Source organism: Poecilia reticulata, chromosome 21, assembly GCF_904066995.2.
Source record: "Poecilia reticulata chromosome 21, P_reticulata-male-v2, whole genome shotgun sequence".
In the NCBI taxonomy this organism is placed as follows: Eukaryota; Metazoa; Chordata; class Actinopteri; order Cyprinodontiformes; family Poeciliidae; genus Poecilia; species Poecilia reticulata.
In genome coordinates this window covers 1,482,677-1,500,553 of record NC_088850.1, presented here as the reverse complement: position 1 = coordinate 1,500,553, position 17,877 = coordinate 1,482,677, and the positions used below count along the sequence as shown (strand labels likewise).

General features: G+C 42.8%; 3 protein-coding genes across 9 annotated transcripts in view; 2 read left to right on the top strand and 1 right to left on the bottom strand.

The window, feature by feature from the left end:
- Positions 1-1,776, top strand: part of cep43 (centrosomal protein 43) — a 16,540-nt gene extending 14,764 nt beyond the window's left edge. For all 7 annotated transcript variants that reach the window (XM_081602735.1, XM_081602737.1, XM_081602738.1 and 4 more), the window contains 4 exons: positions 806-865; positions 958-991; positions 1,430-1,517; positions 1,602-1,776. In XM_081602735.1, coding sequence (XP_081458861.1) covers positions 806-865; positions 958-991; positions 1,430-1,517; positions 1,602-1,682 — 263 coding nt within the window. In that variant the 3' untranslated portion in view covers positions 1,683-1,776. The remainder of the gene's footprint in view (positions 1-805; positions 866-957; positions 992-1,429; positions 1,518-1,601) is intronic.
- Positions 1,777-1,898: 122 nt separating this feature from the next.
- On the top strand, positions 1,899-12,813 carry ccr6a (chemokine (C-C motif) receptor 6a). Its single transcript, XM_008397100.3, has 2 exons — positions 1,899-2,988; positions 9,275-12,813. The coding sequence occupies exon 2, from the start codon at positions 9,284-9,286 to the stop codon at positions 10,412-10,414; it is 1,131 nt and encodes a 376-aa protein (XP_008395322.2). The 5' UTR covers positions 1,899-2,988; positions 9,275-9,283; the 3' UTR covers positions 10,415-12,813.
- A 1,596-nt stretch (positions 12,814-14,409) lies between these two features.
- On the bottom strand, positions 14,410-17,335 carry LOC103457144 (kelch repeat and BTB domain-containing protein 11-like). Its single transcript, XM_008397099.2, has one exon. It carries the CDS (start codon positions 16,780-16,782, stop codon positions 15,646-15,648), a length of 1,137 nt encoding a protein of 378 aa, XP_008395321.2. The 5' UTR covers positions 16,783-17,335; the 3' UTR covers positions 14,410-15,645.
- Positions 17,336-17,877: the final 542 nt, after the last annotated feature.

The window sequence follows — 17,877 nt, the reverse complement described above, 5'->3', positions numbered from 1 at the left end:
CCTTCCTTCTTTACTTCCTATTTCCTTTCCTTTTTTCCTTCCTTCCTTGCTTCCTTCTTTACTTCCTTTTTCCTTCCTTCCTTCCTATTTCCTTTCCTTCCTTCCTTCCTTTTTTTCCTTCCTTCCTTTTTTCCTTCCTTCCTTCCTTCTTTCCTTCCTTCCTTCCTTTTTTACTTCCTTCCTTCCTTCATTCCTTCCTTGCTTCCTTCTTTACTTCCTTTTTCCTTTCCTTTTTTCCGTCCTTCTTTACTTCCTTTTTCCTTCCTTCCTTCCTTCCTTCTTTCCTTCCTTCCTTCCTTCCTTCCTTTTTTCCTTCCTTCCTTCCTTTTTTTCTTCCTTCCTTCATTCCTTCCTTGCTTCCTTCTTTACTTCCTTTTTCCTTTCCTTTTTCCTTCCTTCCTTCCTTTTTTACTTCCTTCCTTTCTTCATTCCTTCCTTGCTTCCTTCTTTACTTCCTTTTTCCGTCCTTCTTTACTTCCTTTTTCCTTCCTTCCTTCCTTCTTTCCTTCCTTCCTTTTTTTCTTCATTCTTTACTTCCTATTTCCTTTCCTTTTTTTCCCTTCCTTCCTTCCTTCCTTCCTTCCTTCCTTCCTTCCTTCCTTCCTTCTTCATTCTTTACTTCCTATTTCCTTTCCTTTTTTCCTTCCTATTTCCTTTCCTTTTTTCCTTCCTTCCTTGCTTCCTTCTTTACTTCCTTTTTCCTTCCTTCCTTCCTATTTCCTTTCCTTCCTTCCTTCCTTCCTTCCTTCCTTCCTTCCTTCCGAGTGAATCAGTTTCTGAACATCAGGTGTTTTTCTTTTCTTAGGGCTCAACGACTTCAAGGACAAATATTTTAAGTCTCCCAGAACCGGGTCTCTGCATTTGGGTCAGAACCATTTGATCTGCTTCATCCTTTAGTTCCATGAATGAAACCGGGTCGAACCATTCGATTGATGGGGGGTTTTTTTGTCTCCACAGACGAAGACGTGGAATACGACGACGACTTCAACAGGTGAGGATGCTGAGACGTTTAGGGTCAGGGGTCAGGGGTCAGGCTTAGGGAAGAGCTGCTGTCTCAGGAACCCCAGTGAAGTTTCCCTCCCTCCTCCTGCAAGTCTAACAACGTCACTGTGAAGCTTCAGTGCAGCAATAATTTCAGTTTTTTCTGTTATCATTTTAAAGATTTTAATAAAAACGTCCCCAGATGTCATCAATGCAAAAGCAGCACAAACAAAACTGTCAGCAGCACAAACGCAGCTGAGCTGTTTGGCACCCAGTGTGTTAGATTTTGTAAATGTAAGCGGGGGGGTGGGGGGGGGTTGACCTCTGGTGACCTCTGGAAGGATAGCGGCACAAGTGTAGATGCCACCTTCACTCAGGTTTGACCCCCAGCAGGAGAACAAATGCATAAACTCTGCAGCTTCAGCTGTAAGCCGGTTCTGTGTTTCAGCCATCGGTCGGACCTTTCCAACGGCGAGCTGAGCATCGGCGAGGAGATCGAGGAGGTTTCCATCGAGGGTCCGGAGACGAGCGACAAGGTTTAACCCTCTCCTGTCTGGTGTGAGCGTCTGATCTGAGGTCAGCTCTGAAAGTCGCCTTCTGTCTGTCTGTCTGTCGCTCAGCTCGACGAAACCACGCAGGACCTGAGCGTCTCTCAGATCAGTCAGAGTCACGGAGCCGACTACATGGAGGACGTGTCCTGAAGCTCCCATCATGCACCTCTTCCCCTCTGGATATTTAAATCTGTACAGTTTGATTAAAGCAATAAAAGGGTTTGTTTCACTGGGTTCACCTGGAGGGAAAGTTTCTGTTCCAGTTTCTGCCTGAGGGAAACTTTGAGCTCAGAGAAACGTACGGAAGGCCGTTAAGGACAAAACTAATATTAATGTAAACGTAATGCATTTAGTGGTCTGTGGAATAAATGCTAAGATAAATAAGTTGCACTAAACAATAAGACATTTATGTGACGTAAGGAAATAGATGTATTTCAAAATAAAAGTCATTCAGAAAATAATTTACTTTTTATTGAAAGTAGCCAAAATCAAGGAAGCATTCACAATATTTCCCTATAAAATATTAAATTAATTTTACTAAGTAAAAGCTCCTTGAATTAAATATGTGTAGGATTTCAAAATAAAAGTCATGCTATATAAATAATCACTTTAATGATGATTAATGTGATCATTAATCATCAAATCAAGCCAAACGTGAATGTGTGATTTCAAAATAAAAGCACTCCATAACAAATTACGTTTCCTAAGTGATATAATTTCATCTAATAAATTAAAAAATGTACATTTTAGATATAAAATAACAAATAGCATCAATCAAGATGACCTAAAATAAAATACAAATTCTTACAAAATAAATAAAAAATGCATCTAAATTCACAGCAGAGACAAAACAGTCAACTGCTGGAGCCCTAGAGGAGGCATGGTGCTGTGGGGACGTTTGATTTAACGGCCTAGTCAAAGTCCAGACCTCAGAAAGTTCTACTAGAAGCTTCTGGATGGTGGATTTAAGTAGAAAACATTGAACAATAAGTTCTGTTTTATTCTGAAACGCAGCACCACTGATGAAGAGTCAGTTCCCGTCGCTGGACGGTTTGCAGCTGCTGCATGTTTTATTAATCGCCCACAGATGAGACCGGACCTCTGAAAGCTCTTCAGATGAGTCAGAACCAGATGCCGCTTCGTCAAAAGCTCCTAAATGTTTGCAGAAGAGCCGTAAATAAGACGTCAGTTTCTGCGGCGCGTCGTAAATAAAGTGATGCGAGTTTAAATAAACGTGAAGCTTCGAGTTCAGCAGGAGGAAGCTGGAAGGACAAAGATCACTTCTGCTGGGGCTGAAAGAGGAAGACTTCAGCTGCAGGTCACACACACACACACACACACACACACACACCGTTTCCCTTTTATCAGCAGGGTTCAGTGTGATGTTGAGCAGCAGCATCAGTCTCGCCACCGCAGCATCACAAACATCAGCCCTACTTCTGTTCGCCGCAGAAAGGTGAGCTCCAAACATTTTCTCTACATGCTTTTTCTGTAACCTGTTGACTCTTAAGGTTTAAACTCAACATTTTGAAGCTTCACTTCAGACGTTTGCTGCTTTGTGCTGTGATGTGGAGTTGGGTAGAAGCATCTCGTCTCTTGCCTGAACCTCATGCTGCCGTTCAGATCATGATGTAACGTCTCTCACAGCTGCTCACTTTTATGTCTTTATCTCTAAAATCTTGGTGATGTCGTCGTGTTCACGTCTATTTAAAGCCTTTTCACACTGCAGACCTCAGATGTTTATCAGTGAAACCGACGGTGTGACTGATTCTGTTCCTGTGTTAAAGCCTCAACAACAACCTGCAGATAACTGCGTCTGTTAAACCGAGTCTGTGAGTCAACTGGGTGGAAAAAAGACACATATTACGCTTTATTTTTTAAATTTTGCCTCTGAGGTTCATCTGAATATAACTTATTAACAATAGCATCTATGAATGTTTGCGCTCAGAGCAGCTGTGTGAAGATCAGAGCCTCAGCTTCCTGCATCGTTTTTCATTTTAGTTTTTCTAACACCTTCCTTCATTATGTGGCATAAAGGTTAAACATGTTGATCGTTTGCACAACTTTCACTTTCTGTTAATCATAAATCCACCAAATTAAGAACTAAATTCCTGCAGTTGATGCGTTTCAGTCAGAATCTGTTTCTCCTGTTTGGTGTTGATCAGCTTTTATTGTCCTGTTTGTTTGTTTAACCTGAGCTTCATGAGGAAATGTGAGAAGTGGTTCACAGCCACCAGGTTGTAATTAATTGTTAACTTTGACTTAAAAATAAAGACAGTATAAAACGTGAGCAGAAGCAGTTTCACGTTTTCCCAGTTATAAAAACGTTTCCGCTTTTATTTTAAACACAAAGGCAAGAAATTATTCTTACTGCTGCTGAAACAATGTAGCATCAGGTATTAATGTATTTAATGATTCTTTATTGGGATTTTAGTTCTTATGTATTTCTTTTGGGCTGCACGGTGGTACAGTTGGTAGAGCTGTTGCCTTGCAGCAAGAAGGTTGTGGGTTCGATTCCCGGTCTTTCTGCATGGAGTCTCCATGTTCTCCCTGTGCATGGTGGGTTTTCTCCAGGTACTCCGGTTTCCTCCCACAGTCCAAAAACATGACTGTCAGGTTAATTGGTCTGTCTAAATTGTCCCTAGGTGTGAGTGTGTGTGTGTGTGCATGGTTGTGTGTCTCTGTGTTGCCCTGCGACAGACTGGTGACCTGTCCAGGTGACCCCGCCTCTCGCCCGGTACGCCAGCTGGAGAGGAACCAGCAACCCTCCTGACCCCACTGAGGGACAAGGGTGTAAGAAAATGGATGGATGTATTTCTTTTCCATATTTTTGTTAATACAATCAATTTTTAAAATTATATTTACTTGCAAAACATAGATCACTAAATGTAGCTGTTGTTTCTTAAAGCTTTCTGCTCTTTATTTAAGCTAACAGCAGCATAATAAGCCGGTGGATTAGTCAGGCTCTCTGCTCCGGCAGCACAAATGCTAACATTAGCTGCAGTATCTTAATGAGAGTGATGGATGCTACTCTTTGGTTCCCATGATGTCTGTGAAGACTGTGAAGAGCCTAAAGGAAAGCCGTACACACGTTGACCCGAAGTAACGGAAAAAGGAACCAAAGTTCTCCTGGTTCTGACCGGCTTTAGTTTCTCCTGTGAAGAGAGAAGCTCTGAACCAGAGAAAAACAGGAAGGCATTGTCCTGTAACTCAATCACTGCTTGAGCTGAAGTCATTTACAGCTTTGAACACGATTCATGTTTCTGGATGGACCAGAACGAGAAGTCGGCCGGTCGGTCGGGTTCTGCTGCATAAACGGAACAAATGGACACAAATGAATGGATCCAGTTTTTAGACAAGAATGAATCTTTGAGACTAAATTCATAAATGAAGTTTTGTTATTACTGTGTGAACCTAGAACTGGTCCAGTGATGCAGCTTGAAATGGTTTTTCTATCAGTCATGTGACTGAAGCAGTTTTACATCATCAAGGCCTGAAGATGAAGTGGCTTCATGGATCAGTCATTTGTTTCATTTTCAGTAAAACTGAGATTGTTAAAGAATCAAATTGCTACATCAGAGTAATTGATGAACAATGTTAGTTCAGAAATTAAATGTTTTGGAAAAGTAATGATGGGAATAATGACTCAAGTTTAATGAGAAGTTGAGTGGAAGGACAAAGTTATTCATGCGCAGCAGGATAATCAAAGGATTGTTTCGAGTTTCGACGACGTTTATAGGAAGTGGAAAATGGAGGGTGAGCCGCACAGACTTATTCAAGACATTGCATGTTAACAGGAAGTTGAGTGGAAGGAAAAAGTATGAGCTGAAGGCTGCTGTTGGGCCAACCTGGGCTTCCTGAGCACCTCAGCAGAACTTCACGTTCCTGTGACTCTTTAACATAAATGATTTTAATGCTTCATTATTTTATCAAAGCAGTAAGAAAATCCATTTAAAAGGAGAATTAAAGTTATTTTAAAAGGTGAAAGTTCCTCAAAAGCTTCAAGTTCCTGATCTGTACTTCTGCTCAATGGACAGACTTCTGTCTTCACCGACATCTCAAATTTAGAATGTCGTTTCAGCCACAAGGAAGTTTAAACTTTACCTTTAATAACATAAAGTTACCTCATTTTTAAAGTGCAATCAGTAATACTTTTATAACAAATTTATATCAGTAACGATTTATTGGTTAATGTCAAGTTGTTATAACAGACATTTTGAATAATTTACGGAATGACGCTTTATGACAACAGTCATAAATATTCTTGAAGGCTTATTCATGTTAATAACAGGTGTTATGACATGTTTATTACAGTCTTATTCACCCCCTTCAAATAAAGTGTTACCAATAATAATAATAATAATAATAATAAGTATTATTATGACATAATAGAAATATTATTAATAATAGTAGTTATTAGTTTTTATTAATAAAAATACAAATAATAATTAAGGATAATAATATTACTTTAATAATAAAATAATTATTAACAATAGTAATTAAATATTATATATTATTTTATTTTAATACGTTAACATATTATTATTATTATTATTATTATTATTATTATTATTATTCCATGGATTCCCAAAACAAGGTAACAAATATTGGAAACATGACATTTACTTTTTCTCAATAGTCATGAATTATTAACTTGCTGCTCTGCCTTGAGAAGTTACGTGAAAGTAACTGTACTGAGATGTTTACAGTATAAAGTAGACAAAGTTCTTGGTGTTTTTCAGTGTAGCAACATGTGCAGCAGATGAAGTCACTGAAAGTCAAACATCACATCGTGAGGAGCCGTTTTCTGCCGTGTCTGTCTGCTTGATGTGGATGAACTCAGCTGGTTGTTACATTTATTTCCCATCTGAAGCACGTGAGAGAAGCAGCACAGGTTATGCACAAAAAAGAGAAACTGCCCCTTTACTTTTGATAGAAGTAAATAAAAAAGAGGAAAGTGACAGAGGAAATACACGTGTGGTTTTATTTCTGTACAGATCGTCTCATTGACTTGAATTGAGCTGCATTGGTGAAGAACAAACCAGTTCCATGAATTCTACTCATGTCTGTGCATTCATGAAATTTCCTCTTCAGAAGGTCACAGAGCTTTAAAAACTGATGAACTCCTGGAATAAATGAGGAAATGTTCCTTATATTAGTAACTAAATAAGCCGACAATAAGATAACACCCTTCTTCTTTTCATGTTTTCATTTTTTTGGTTTTTCCCCAGATGTGAAATTGTGAGAGTCTGTGTTTACTCAGTTTTGTAATTTGCGGTTCTGATCTGTGCTGGGGAGGGAAGGAAACCACTCGTGAACTGGGTCACTCCGAGTCAGGCTGACCTCTTTTCTGCAAACTTCCTCCCAGCTCTGACACTTGTAAAAAAACAAACTCATCACACCTTCAGACCTTCTTCAGACCACAACTGGGACGTTCTTGTGTGATGCCTCCACGCTCTTTACCAGCAGAACCAACCTTTTCAAACACCAAAGTTTCTGGGCACATTTCAGATCATTTAAATATCTCATGTCAGGGTTTTTGAACTTCTTCCATCACACTGAATAAAACTGGCAGAAAGTCAAATGAGAAACAATTTTTGTCACAAACTGGCAATGTGGAGGCGGAAAAGTGTGTCAGTGACAAATACCTGAAAGCCGAGTTTTTATGAAGTCATGAGGCGCTGCAGCAGTGGCTCAGTGGTATTGTACTTATTTCCTGTTGATTGGAACATTATTATGAGAAAACTGCTGCTTCTGCTGTTAACAGTTATGGCATTTGAACCAAAAACAGAGGAAGTAATCACAGGAAGTGGAAGCATCTGCACAGAAAGTTCTGCACTCATTTGATCACTTAACCTATTTAACAATATGCTTTTGTAACCAGATATGTCTAATTTATTCAGAAAATGCCAGAGGTTCAGCTTACAGTACTTCAGGTTGTACTAGTAATGAATCATAAAATCTCAGAACTTGCCAGAACTGTGGATCGGACTCTGAGTGGGGTCATACAAGGACCTTACAGCCTGTATCGAAGGCTCTGGTACCACACAGTCCTGGAGTTCTCCCCACAGGGTTCTTCTCTCAGTCCACAAAGCACATGTAGACGGGTTGGGTGAACTGCCACACACCCTCCAGGACCCTGCTGAGGGTGTAGAGCTGGGTCATTGTTCCATGAGCAGGACGAAAACCACACTTCTCCTCCTGAATCTGAGGTCCGACTATCCAATGGACCCTCCTCTCCAGAACCGCTGAATAGACCCCTGTGTAGTGGGAACACGTTCTAAGGTGATCTTCCTTTTTGTATAGGAGGACCACCACACAGGTCAGCCAATCCAGAGGAACTGCCCTCGATGTCTGCACAATATTGCATAGACATCATAACCCCACAACATCCAGAGCCGTAAGGAACACTAGACAAATCTCACCCACCCCTGGAACCTTGGCCCAAGAAACTTTTTATCCACCTCGGTGACCCTAGTACCAGAGATGAGAAGCCCGACCTAAAGTCCCCAGGCACTGCTTCCTCAAAGGAAGACATGCTGGTGGGATTGAGGGGGTCTTCAAAGTATTCTGCCCACAAGAAAGTCTTTCTCCATGGTCTCTCCAAACTCCTCCCGTGGCCGAGTTTTTGCCCCATTGACCACCTGAGCTAGAAGAGCACTCTCCAGTGCCCCCTCCAATGACTCTAAAAAGGGTGGGTAGTCTGAACAGTAGTCAGAACCCATCCCGCCACACATAGGCAGAGGGAGGCTACCATCTTGTTCACAAGGTTGAACACAGATGTACAGGCACCAGCACTTGGGGACAACTAGTATGCCCACTTCTGCTCGGTGCCTCACACCAGGTGCAACACCAGAGTGACAGACCATCCAACCCTCTCAAGGAGACTGGTTCCAGAGCCATGTGTTGAGGTGAGACTGTCTATTTTCAACCTCTCAACCTCACACATCAGCCCAGGCTCCTTCAGAGAGCCAGCTTTTGTAGCCCAGGGTCAGACCACCAATGTCCCCACCTTTGGCCACCACCCATCTCACGCTGCGCCTGACCCCTTTGGCCCCTCCGACAGTTGGTGAGTCCGTGGTTAGGAGGACTCTTGTCAGGCTGTGCCCAGCCATGCTCTATGGGTGGAAGCCTGGCCACCAGATGCTTGCCAGCATGTCCCACCTCCAGGCCTGGCTCCAGAGTGGGCCATTGATTGTACTCATCATATGGGGTCTTTGGACTGCACGTTGTCTGGTCCTTAACTAGGACCTGTCTGCCTTAGGTGGCTCTACTAGGGGCATGAAGCCCCTGACAGTATGGCTCACAGGCTTCATTGAGAGTCCCGATGATATTCAGGATCACTGGATACACTCAAACCCCTCCACCATGGCACAATGGCAGTCCATTGAGGGGAACCTCAAAAGGTTTCTCAGTCTTTCTTGCCTAATTAGATCACCAAAACTTTGATACATGTAGAACTTTTGTCAGTTCTTCACTGACTTTCTGTCTGTACTCACCTTGATTTTTAATTCATGATATCAACTGAAAACAATATATACACAGACTATAATTTAAAAAGAAATCTGACTATGTCAACGAGTAAAAACAGAATGATTTTACTCGTTGACACTCCTTCAGCTTGTGTTTAATGTTAACATTATTGCCACCTGCAGGTTTATCATGACGTGTAAAGCATTTTGTTTGGAATCGCTGTTCTTTATTGTCTCAATTCAATGAAGTTTTCTTGACTTTTATTACAGTGAAACAAGATGAACGTCTCCAATGACTCCACTCCTCCACCCTATGAATATTATGAGAACTACCCTGATTATGAACCGTGTTCTTTCAGTAACAATAACAGTGTGAACATTGTGGTTGGTCCTTACATTCACTCCATCATCTGCATCCTGGGCTTGGTGGGGAACAGCCTGGTCATCCTCACCTATGCCCTCTACAAGAGAACCAAATCCATGACCGACGTCTACCTGCTCAATGTGGCCATCGCTGACCTGCTGTTCGTGCTGGCTCTACCTTTCATCGTCTACAACGAGCTGTACTCTTGGCCCATGGGGCAGGTGGCCTGTAAGCTGCTGCGTGGTTCCTACAGCGTCAACCTGTACAGCGGCATGCTAATGTTAGCCTGCATCAGCACCGACCGCTACATCGCCATCGTCCAGGCTCGCCGGAGCTTCAGGTTACGCTCGCTGTCAAACAGTCGCATCATCTGTGCCCTGATCTGGATCTTTGCCTTAATGGTGTCTGTTCCCACTTTCCACTTCTACCATTGGTACGAACCATCACATAATGACATCATCTGGTTCAACGGCACCGAAGAGGAAGAGACGACAGATCCACAGTACGTCTGTGAGTGGAAATTTGATGACAGCACCACTGCTAGCAGAGTGAAGGTTGGTGTTCCCAGCACCCAACTGGCCATTGGCTTCTTCCTGCCGCTGCTCATCATGATCTTCTGCTACACCGCAGTCATCATCACCCTGCAGAAAGCTAAAAACTTCCAGCGACACAAAGCGGTCCGAGTGGTGATGGTGGTGGTGCTGGTCTTCATCGCCTGCCACTTGCCTTACAACTTGGCCCTGTTGTATAAGACTGTCCGTTTGTTCGAACACACTGAATGTGACGAGCAGGACTCCCTGGACACAGCGATGTCTGTGCTGCAGACCGTCGCCTACCTGCACTGCTGCCTGAACCCGGTGCTGTACGCCTTTATCGGAGTGAAGTTCAGGAACCACTTCAGGAGGATCTTCCGTGACCTGTGGTGTTTGGGTAAGAGGTACATCGCCCCGCGCCGTTTCTCCAGGGTCAACTCAGATACCTTCATGTCCACTATTCGTCGCTCGGTGGATTCATCCAGTGAAAACGGCACATCTTTTACCATGTGATCAGATTGAGACCTGCAGGTCTCTAAAATTCAAACTTGACTTTTTTGTTTTTTACTCTAAAGCAAATTTGGCAGCAACGTGATGAATTTAGACAGAGAAAACAGAATGTGACAAACTCCTTAGGTTTGTTGTGTTGATTGTTGCTCTGCTGCCATTAGAATCTTGTCTGCTGACAATATTGTGTTCCATACTAGGCATAATGATGTCTAATGGTAAAACAGATCAAATTTCATTGGAAAGAAGCAGAAAAGTCAAGTTTTTCTTCTGTCTCAATGAGTTTGGTTAAAAACAGTGATTACTGATGTCTGTTCATGGTTCATTCTTAGATCAGCTGGATGCACCAACCTTAAGTCTCAATGTCTCCATTTAGGATAAATTTGGACAAGACATAAAACATTTTCCCTGATTTTCCAGTGTTTAGAGACGATGATTTGACTGAGACGTGTCTACTGCCTTGGAAATGCTACAGCTTTTATGTGACATATAGCTTATTGGAAAACCAATGAATAAGTAATAACATGCTGGTTGCTTTAGTTTTCACACCCTTAAACTAATACTTTGTTCAAGCACCTATAGGTTAAAGTTCAACATTTCAGTAGAAGTTTATCTGCACCTTGACTTATCTGTTAAAAAAGTCAAATCTTTTTATCTGTGAGGACATCCACTGCCCTTCTGGATGACCCCAGAAATTTAGTTCTGGATTTTGACTAGAACTGGAGTCTGTAACCTTTGGGTACGTTCACACTGCAGACTGAAGTGACCCAATTCCAATTTTTTGTTGTTGTCAAATCGGATTTTTTTATTTTTTTTTGCCAGCACCGTTCACACTTCCAGTAAATTCAACCTGCAGTGTAAACGGGCAAACGACCTGAAAGTGTCCCGCATGCGCAGTAGAGGGCGCTATAGCGTCAGCGTTCTCAGTGTTCTGCCAACCGCCATGAGAAGAAGAAGAAGAGCTGAATGTTTGCGGAAGTAAACATGGAGGCTAACGGTGGAGCTTAGCTTATATATTTGAAGTTGTTATCCGGCCGGAGCAGCAAATTAACAACTTAATCCTCATATAATCGGTCATGGTTGTTGTTTTTCTTCCCGCTTCCCGTGAGATTTGTTGAGAATCAGTGACGTTCAGTTCGGATGAAGGCGACCTGAACGTTACGGTCGCATTTGAATCGGATACGTATCGGATATGGATCACATTCTAAAAGAATCCGACCTGAGCTGTTCACACCGCCATGAAAAGATCAGATGCAGGTCGCATTACATCAAAAAGATCAGAACTGAGTCACTTCAGGCTGCAGTGTGAACGCAGCCTTTCCGTACATAGAGCCACTTTTATTTTAATTTCATCCACATAAACGCGTTAAATCTGTTCAACTATTTTTTTAAAACAGTTTTTTTTATGTTCATCAAAAAGCAAGATGATCATTTCCAGAAAAGTTGTCATTTATAAAGAAGCTCTATTTTATTTCGGTTATTAAATTTTACAATAAAGATTCACATAAAACATAAAGAGGATTAATAGACTTTCTCCTTCAGGATGTTATTTATAGAAAATTATTTAAAAAGTAGGTAATTTCCCACTTAATGAGAATATAAAAACAATATTTCTGGTACTTTAGTGTCGTTCTTTAGTGGAGATTAAATTCAATTATTCCTTGGAGAGTTGGAAAAACACGGAATCCTCCATTTTATAATATGAATATTGTTATATTGAACAACATTAGTTATTTAGATGAAGTTAAGAATAACTCATTGCTGCAGATTGGAGACTCTGAGGTAATTAATGTCAGTCCAGAACTTTAATTTTCTTCTGTCATTGTTTTATTGATTTCCATATATAATTGGATTCACTATGACACAGAACCACCACTCCCCAAACTGTGACCCCACAGCCTGATGCTGCCACCACCATGGTCCACTGGTGGTTTGGTGCCATCTTGGAACTGTGACCCAAAGTTCAGATTTGGTCTCGTCAGAACAGATTTAGCCCCTTAAAACTGGTTAAATTCTTCAAACTCTTTGGAAAATGTTCATCAAAATACATATTGTAGATAAATATATAAATACTGTTTTTTACTGACAGATTCTTTTTCTTTTTTTGTGAATTTGTTGGACTTGTGTAACCTGAAGATGTTAAATATAGAGACTTTCTTTCTCAGAAGGAGGCAGCTCTATTTTTTTTTTATCTTCGATGTTCCTCCAGCTTTTCTCTGCTCAAACTTAATCAGCTTTTAAGGATTAAACTGAAACCTCTGCCAGCTTTGAGGCTTTTATTTTGCTGCGTTGAGCTGAAAGAGTCTTCCTGTCTTTCTTTAAGCAACGTTAATGTGTGTGAATGTTGAGGCTGATATAAAATCTGTATTTTGGGGGATTTTGGTGTCAAAATAAATATTTTTTTTTAACATAAAGTTGTTTGTTGTGGAGTTCTCACCCTGGTGGTCATTCTGTGGCACGACTCCAGATGAAAGCAAAGATTGTCGGTACTCTGAAGATGTCTCACTCTGGCCTTTTTCTTGACGTGTTTGAATGTTTTGAGCCGCAGCATCATGAACCCACAGACCATGAGGTGAGATAACTGCTCTCTTAACCTCACTGTGACTTCAAATGTTTAGTCATTTATTACAGGAAGAAGAAGAAGAAGAGAGCCAGAAAACATGACGTGTAAAACTGTAGCTGTATTTTAATCTTTCCTCTTATTGAATTTCCTCAGCAGATTTCGCAGGACAGTTTAATTTGTTTTGTCAAGCAAAATTAAATCCAGAATAAGTCATAAATCTATATTTACTGCATATGTGTAATATTGTTTAGAATGATGAATTACAATTTATTTGTAGTTAAAATCCTGATTAATTAATGTAGCGACATTTGTGAGAAACAAAAACTAAACGAAGCCAGTTTGTCATGATAATAAACTTTAACACCCAGCAGAGGGCGCTGTTGCATGGAGGGGACTGATGAAAACAAACTCCAGGAAATAAAAACTGAAACAACTCCGAATATTATTTATATCAGTGTTATATCAGCATGATTATCACACTGCCTACTTTTAAGACTAAGCTTAAAAATTAACTTTTAAAAACTGATAGTTAGATTATTCTGATCTACCTGTGCAGTGAAGCTGCAGGAGGAAATGAGAAGCACCCCTCACTCTGCTACATTCTCCTACTACTCTCCACGTTTGCATTATTTGCTGCTATTTTAACTATTAACTTCATCTTTTCTGTCAGTTTTTAACTTTTTATAGAAACTACACCTGGTCTGGTGTTCTGTTTACCTTTAACACCTTCCTGGAGGGCGGGGCTTTTATTGTGAAATACCTTGAGGCGACATGTTGTGAATTAGTTCTGTATAACTAAATCAATTAATTAATCACTAATATTCTTAAATGCTCACTTACAGTTTTATTATTATGTTTCCTTTTCCTAAAAAGATTAGATTAAATCCTTTTCTGCTTAAAAACCTCAGTTTACTAAACTTGGGGCCCTAAAGGCCCAAGTCCTTCTCTCTGATTGGCCCAAAGGAGCCTATAATTGTCTGGGAACATATTAGATATATAATATAATATTACATATTAGATCAAAAATAAGTAGAAGGGAAAAACTGAGGCTGATTGAACTGTAAGTTCTCTTCTTAAATGTGACATGTAAATATCAATTACCCCCAAAATGCCACAAAGTACCACAGGCTGTTAGTAAAACCAGCTATAATTTAATCTGCTGTAAAACATTTTCCAGGTCCAGAGAAGCAGCTCAGATGCAGGAAAATGGAAGAAACTGGAATCAAGTGACACCAGAACTGGTTTGGAACTGGTGAAGATGGGAAATGTAACCGGGATCCACAGATAAATATCAGAATATCATCTGCATATTGAAGAATTTCTGCTGCTTTATGTTTTATTTGATGGAAACAAACTGTTCCAAGCAATAATTTTTATGATAAGAAAATGTGGATGGAAAGCAGCTAAAGGCCAAAAAACTCAGAAAGACCATCAGAAATCCTGAAGAACATGTTTACTGAACCACAATAAGAGATAACAGGAAAGTCTGACTGATGGATATGACAGTAAACACATTTTAAAGATATGGGAGTTCAGCATAAACAACAGAATATGAGCCAAAGTTGATTCATATTTGATTTCCATAAAGTACTCGCATAAAATCGGACATTTTCCAATCATTTCCAAATCTCATGTTTCTGTAATTTCAGGTCTAAAAGTTGGATTTATATTTACTGTCAGATGATTGGTTCATGTTGCAGCTCAGCATCACATTAGTAATCCAGACACACGCAGGATATTAAACTGAGGCGAGGAAACATGACAGAGACCCATTCAGGCTGGAGACACTGCAGCTCTGTTGGCCGTTTCAGTGCAGCAACGCGCTGACGGCATGAAACACACATTCTGCTGCCGTTTCCCAGCAATTCACTCACATCTGCAGTGAGCTCAGGCAGCCACAGCCTGAGGAAGAGGAGGAAGAGGAGGAACGTTTCAGAGACTCAAACGTGTTAAATATCGGAGGCAGCTTTATTTCCAGTTGGATCAGAGTTCAGTTCCAGCAGGGAAACATTCAGCAGATCATCTCCAAAGACTTGAAAACTGGGACTTCATTTTAGTTTAATCTGAAAAGAAGCAGAAACTTCCTCTCACCTGTGTGATCCAGAGCAGGAATAATCCAAACAGTTTTATTCCACTGATAACCAGGCAGTGAGAACAGAGCATGCCTTACATTTCTGTTGTAATATTTATGAATGCAGGATGCTGAACATGTCTGGGGTCATGTTTATCACTGACCTCTTTCATGCTCCATGACTTCTGCAGGATATGTGACACTGTTGTCCTGAATTATGCAAGAGGTTCTCCTCTGAAACCCAAAAGGCTCTTAATATTTTCATAAACAATCAATGCTGAGTCAGCAGTCCCTGTGTGTGACGTCACATCTACAAAACTGATTTTTATTTGTTTGTTTCATGTTGTTCAGCTTTAAACTGTACTTTATTTCTTGATATTGTGATCATTTTTAAAAGATATTTTCAATATATTTCATTCTATTTCTCTTATTCTGCTCAATAAAGATAATTTATCCAGCGATAAACCAAATTAACATCAAGAGAATACACCAATGTTTTATTAGCTGTAAGCTGAATTACTGATTAAACTAACTGTTCTAATTTCATTGGTCGGACTCATCGGAAGGCACCGCGGCTGACCGCAGGACGTCACCCGGTTCGGGTCACTTGTCCAGACTGAGGACGAACGGTACCAGGGACCCGCGGGCCTCCGCAGGACCCGGAAGTACCTCCGACAGGAAGCCCTCGCGCTCCTCACGCACCTCGAACTGCAGCGCGTGGCCGCGGCTCACGCAGTAGATGCGGTCTCCGAGCACCGCACAGCGGAACGGCTGCGGGTTGTCCAGCGGGAAGCGCGCGCCGCCGAGCCACACCTTCACCAGCGTGTTGTACCTGTACACGCTCACGGCCGCGCGCTCCCGCTCCACGTCGAAGCGGTAGATGAGGCTGCGGTGCGCCACCATGTCGGCGGAGCGCCGCCGGCTCTCGTTGAACGGACACTCCTCCCACTCGTCGCGGCGGCTGTCGTATCGCAGCAGGCGGTAGAAGAGCGAGCCGCCGGACACGAACAGCGCGCCGCCGCACGCAACAGCTTCATGCGCGACCGCAAAGGAGCCTTTGGGCAGCGGAGCCACGTGAGCCCACCTGTCCGCGCGCGGGTCGTAGCGCTCCACGGTGAACAGACACTCCCCCCCGATGGCGTACAGGTGACCGTCCATGGAGACCAGCCGCAGCTGGCAGCGCGGCTGCGTCAGCGGGCGGACCCGGCTCCAGAGGCCGGTCCGCGGGTTGAAGCAGAACACCCGGTCCGACGCCGTAGAGCGGCCGTCCTGCGTCCCCATCCCGCCCGCCACGAACAGGTAGTTGTAGAGGGTGCACATCCCGGAGCCTTTAGCCGGGACTTCCTCCGGCAGGACGGTCAGCAGCTCCCAGCGCTGGGAGTCCGGGTGGAGGCAGAACACCCGGCGCGGGGCGGGGTCCTCCCGCTGCGGGCTCTGCGGGCGGCTGCTCTCCAGCACCTCGCAGGTCTCGGCCACCGCCAGCACCTTCCGCCCCTCCATCCTGCGGGCCAGGATGAGCTCCCTCTCCGCGGCGGTGAGCCGGCCGAACACGGCGGGGCTCCGCAGCACCTCCAGGTAGTGGTCGCTCATGAAGCCCAGCAGCCGCTGCCTGTCGCGCTCCGAGCCGCCGCGCTTCGCCTCTTCCAGCAGCTCGTAGCAGTTTTCCGCGGTGATCAGCGGCGGGTTGTCGCTGCGCTCTGGATCCGGATGCTTCACCTCGTCCGCTGCCATCTGGTCCATAGTTACCGGCTCGGTTCGATTGGGATCCTGTCAGGCCCAGTTGTCACCTGTTTGCTGAAATCCTCAGCAGTTGACGCTCCGCTCGCTGCGCTCTCATTCATTCACTCTGTTGCTTCAAGTTTCCCTCCATCTCCTCCGGGGCGCGGCGGCTGCTGCAGCCGGGCTTCCCCTCCTCCGGTCTAGCTGCGGCTCTCCGTGTCTCCGGACACAAAGCCGGACACTGACCGCTGGACTCTTCCTCCTCAGTCCGAGGCTCCAGGCTGGACTCCGCGTCTACGCCCTGCAGGCGGAGCGGAACCCCGGCTGTTTGGTGGAACAATGGCTCTGCAGAACCTCCCAGAACTCATCGAGGAGGGATTACAGTTTTCACACAAAACAGCCGCGGCTGCAGAAAGTTCCGCTGGAAAAAATATATATAAAAAACATAAATGGGTGATAAATTCTGAAATAAAACACAAAATGTTTGTTTCTGTGAACCGAGTCGCTGTCCTTGGTGCTGAACCGGGATCAGATTGGCCCAGAACCAGAACCAACAAACAATTCCGATCAATTACAAGCAATCATTAATTCACTCTTTAGCCTAATTAAAAAGCTGATTCGGTATTTTTCCTGAATCTATTAACATGATTTCTGCACATTCAGGTTTCCAAACTATAAAAAAAGCACAGGTCCAGAATTTGATGCCAAATCCGTCCAACCCGTTTTAAAATGTTCAGTCAGCAGGAGAATCTGTTTGATCCAAAGCTTCTCCTTCAACAACCTGCAGTCCAATTAAAGCTAATGCGTTTTTTCTGTAAATCAGTCAAAGTGGATGAGATGTTTCTCAAACATCAGCGAATTTACTGCCGAACAGCTCCCCCTGCTGGATCCACGCCGAAATCACTCCTCTGTTGGTTCTAAAATATTTTTATAAGTTGCAGTTTAATCCCCGGTGCAGGTCTTTCTGCACAGCAAGTGATTAAAATGTTACTCCATCAGTTCCAGAACCTCAAATATTTTTACTTTGACTGGGCCACTGAAAAATCTTCATTCCTGTTGTATATTTTCTACTTTTTTTAAGTCAACTCAGTGTCTGCAATGTGCAAAAGCTGCAGA

Excerpts from the sequence above, each read along its gene's own strand:
- ccr6a (XM_008397100.3), top strand. The coding sequence starts at position 9,284 with ATGAACGTCTCCAATGACTCCACTCCTCCACCCTATGAATATTATGAG.
- LOC103457144 (XM_008397099.2), bottom strand. The coding sequence starts at position 16,782 with ATGGACCAGATGGCAGCGGACGAGGTGAAGCATCCGGATCCAGAGCGC.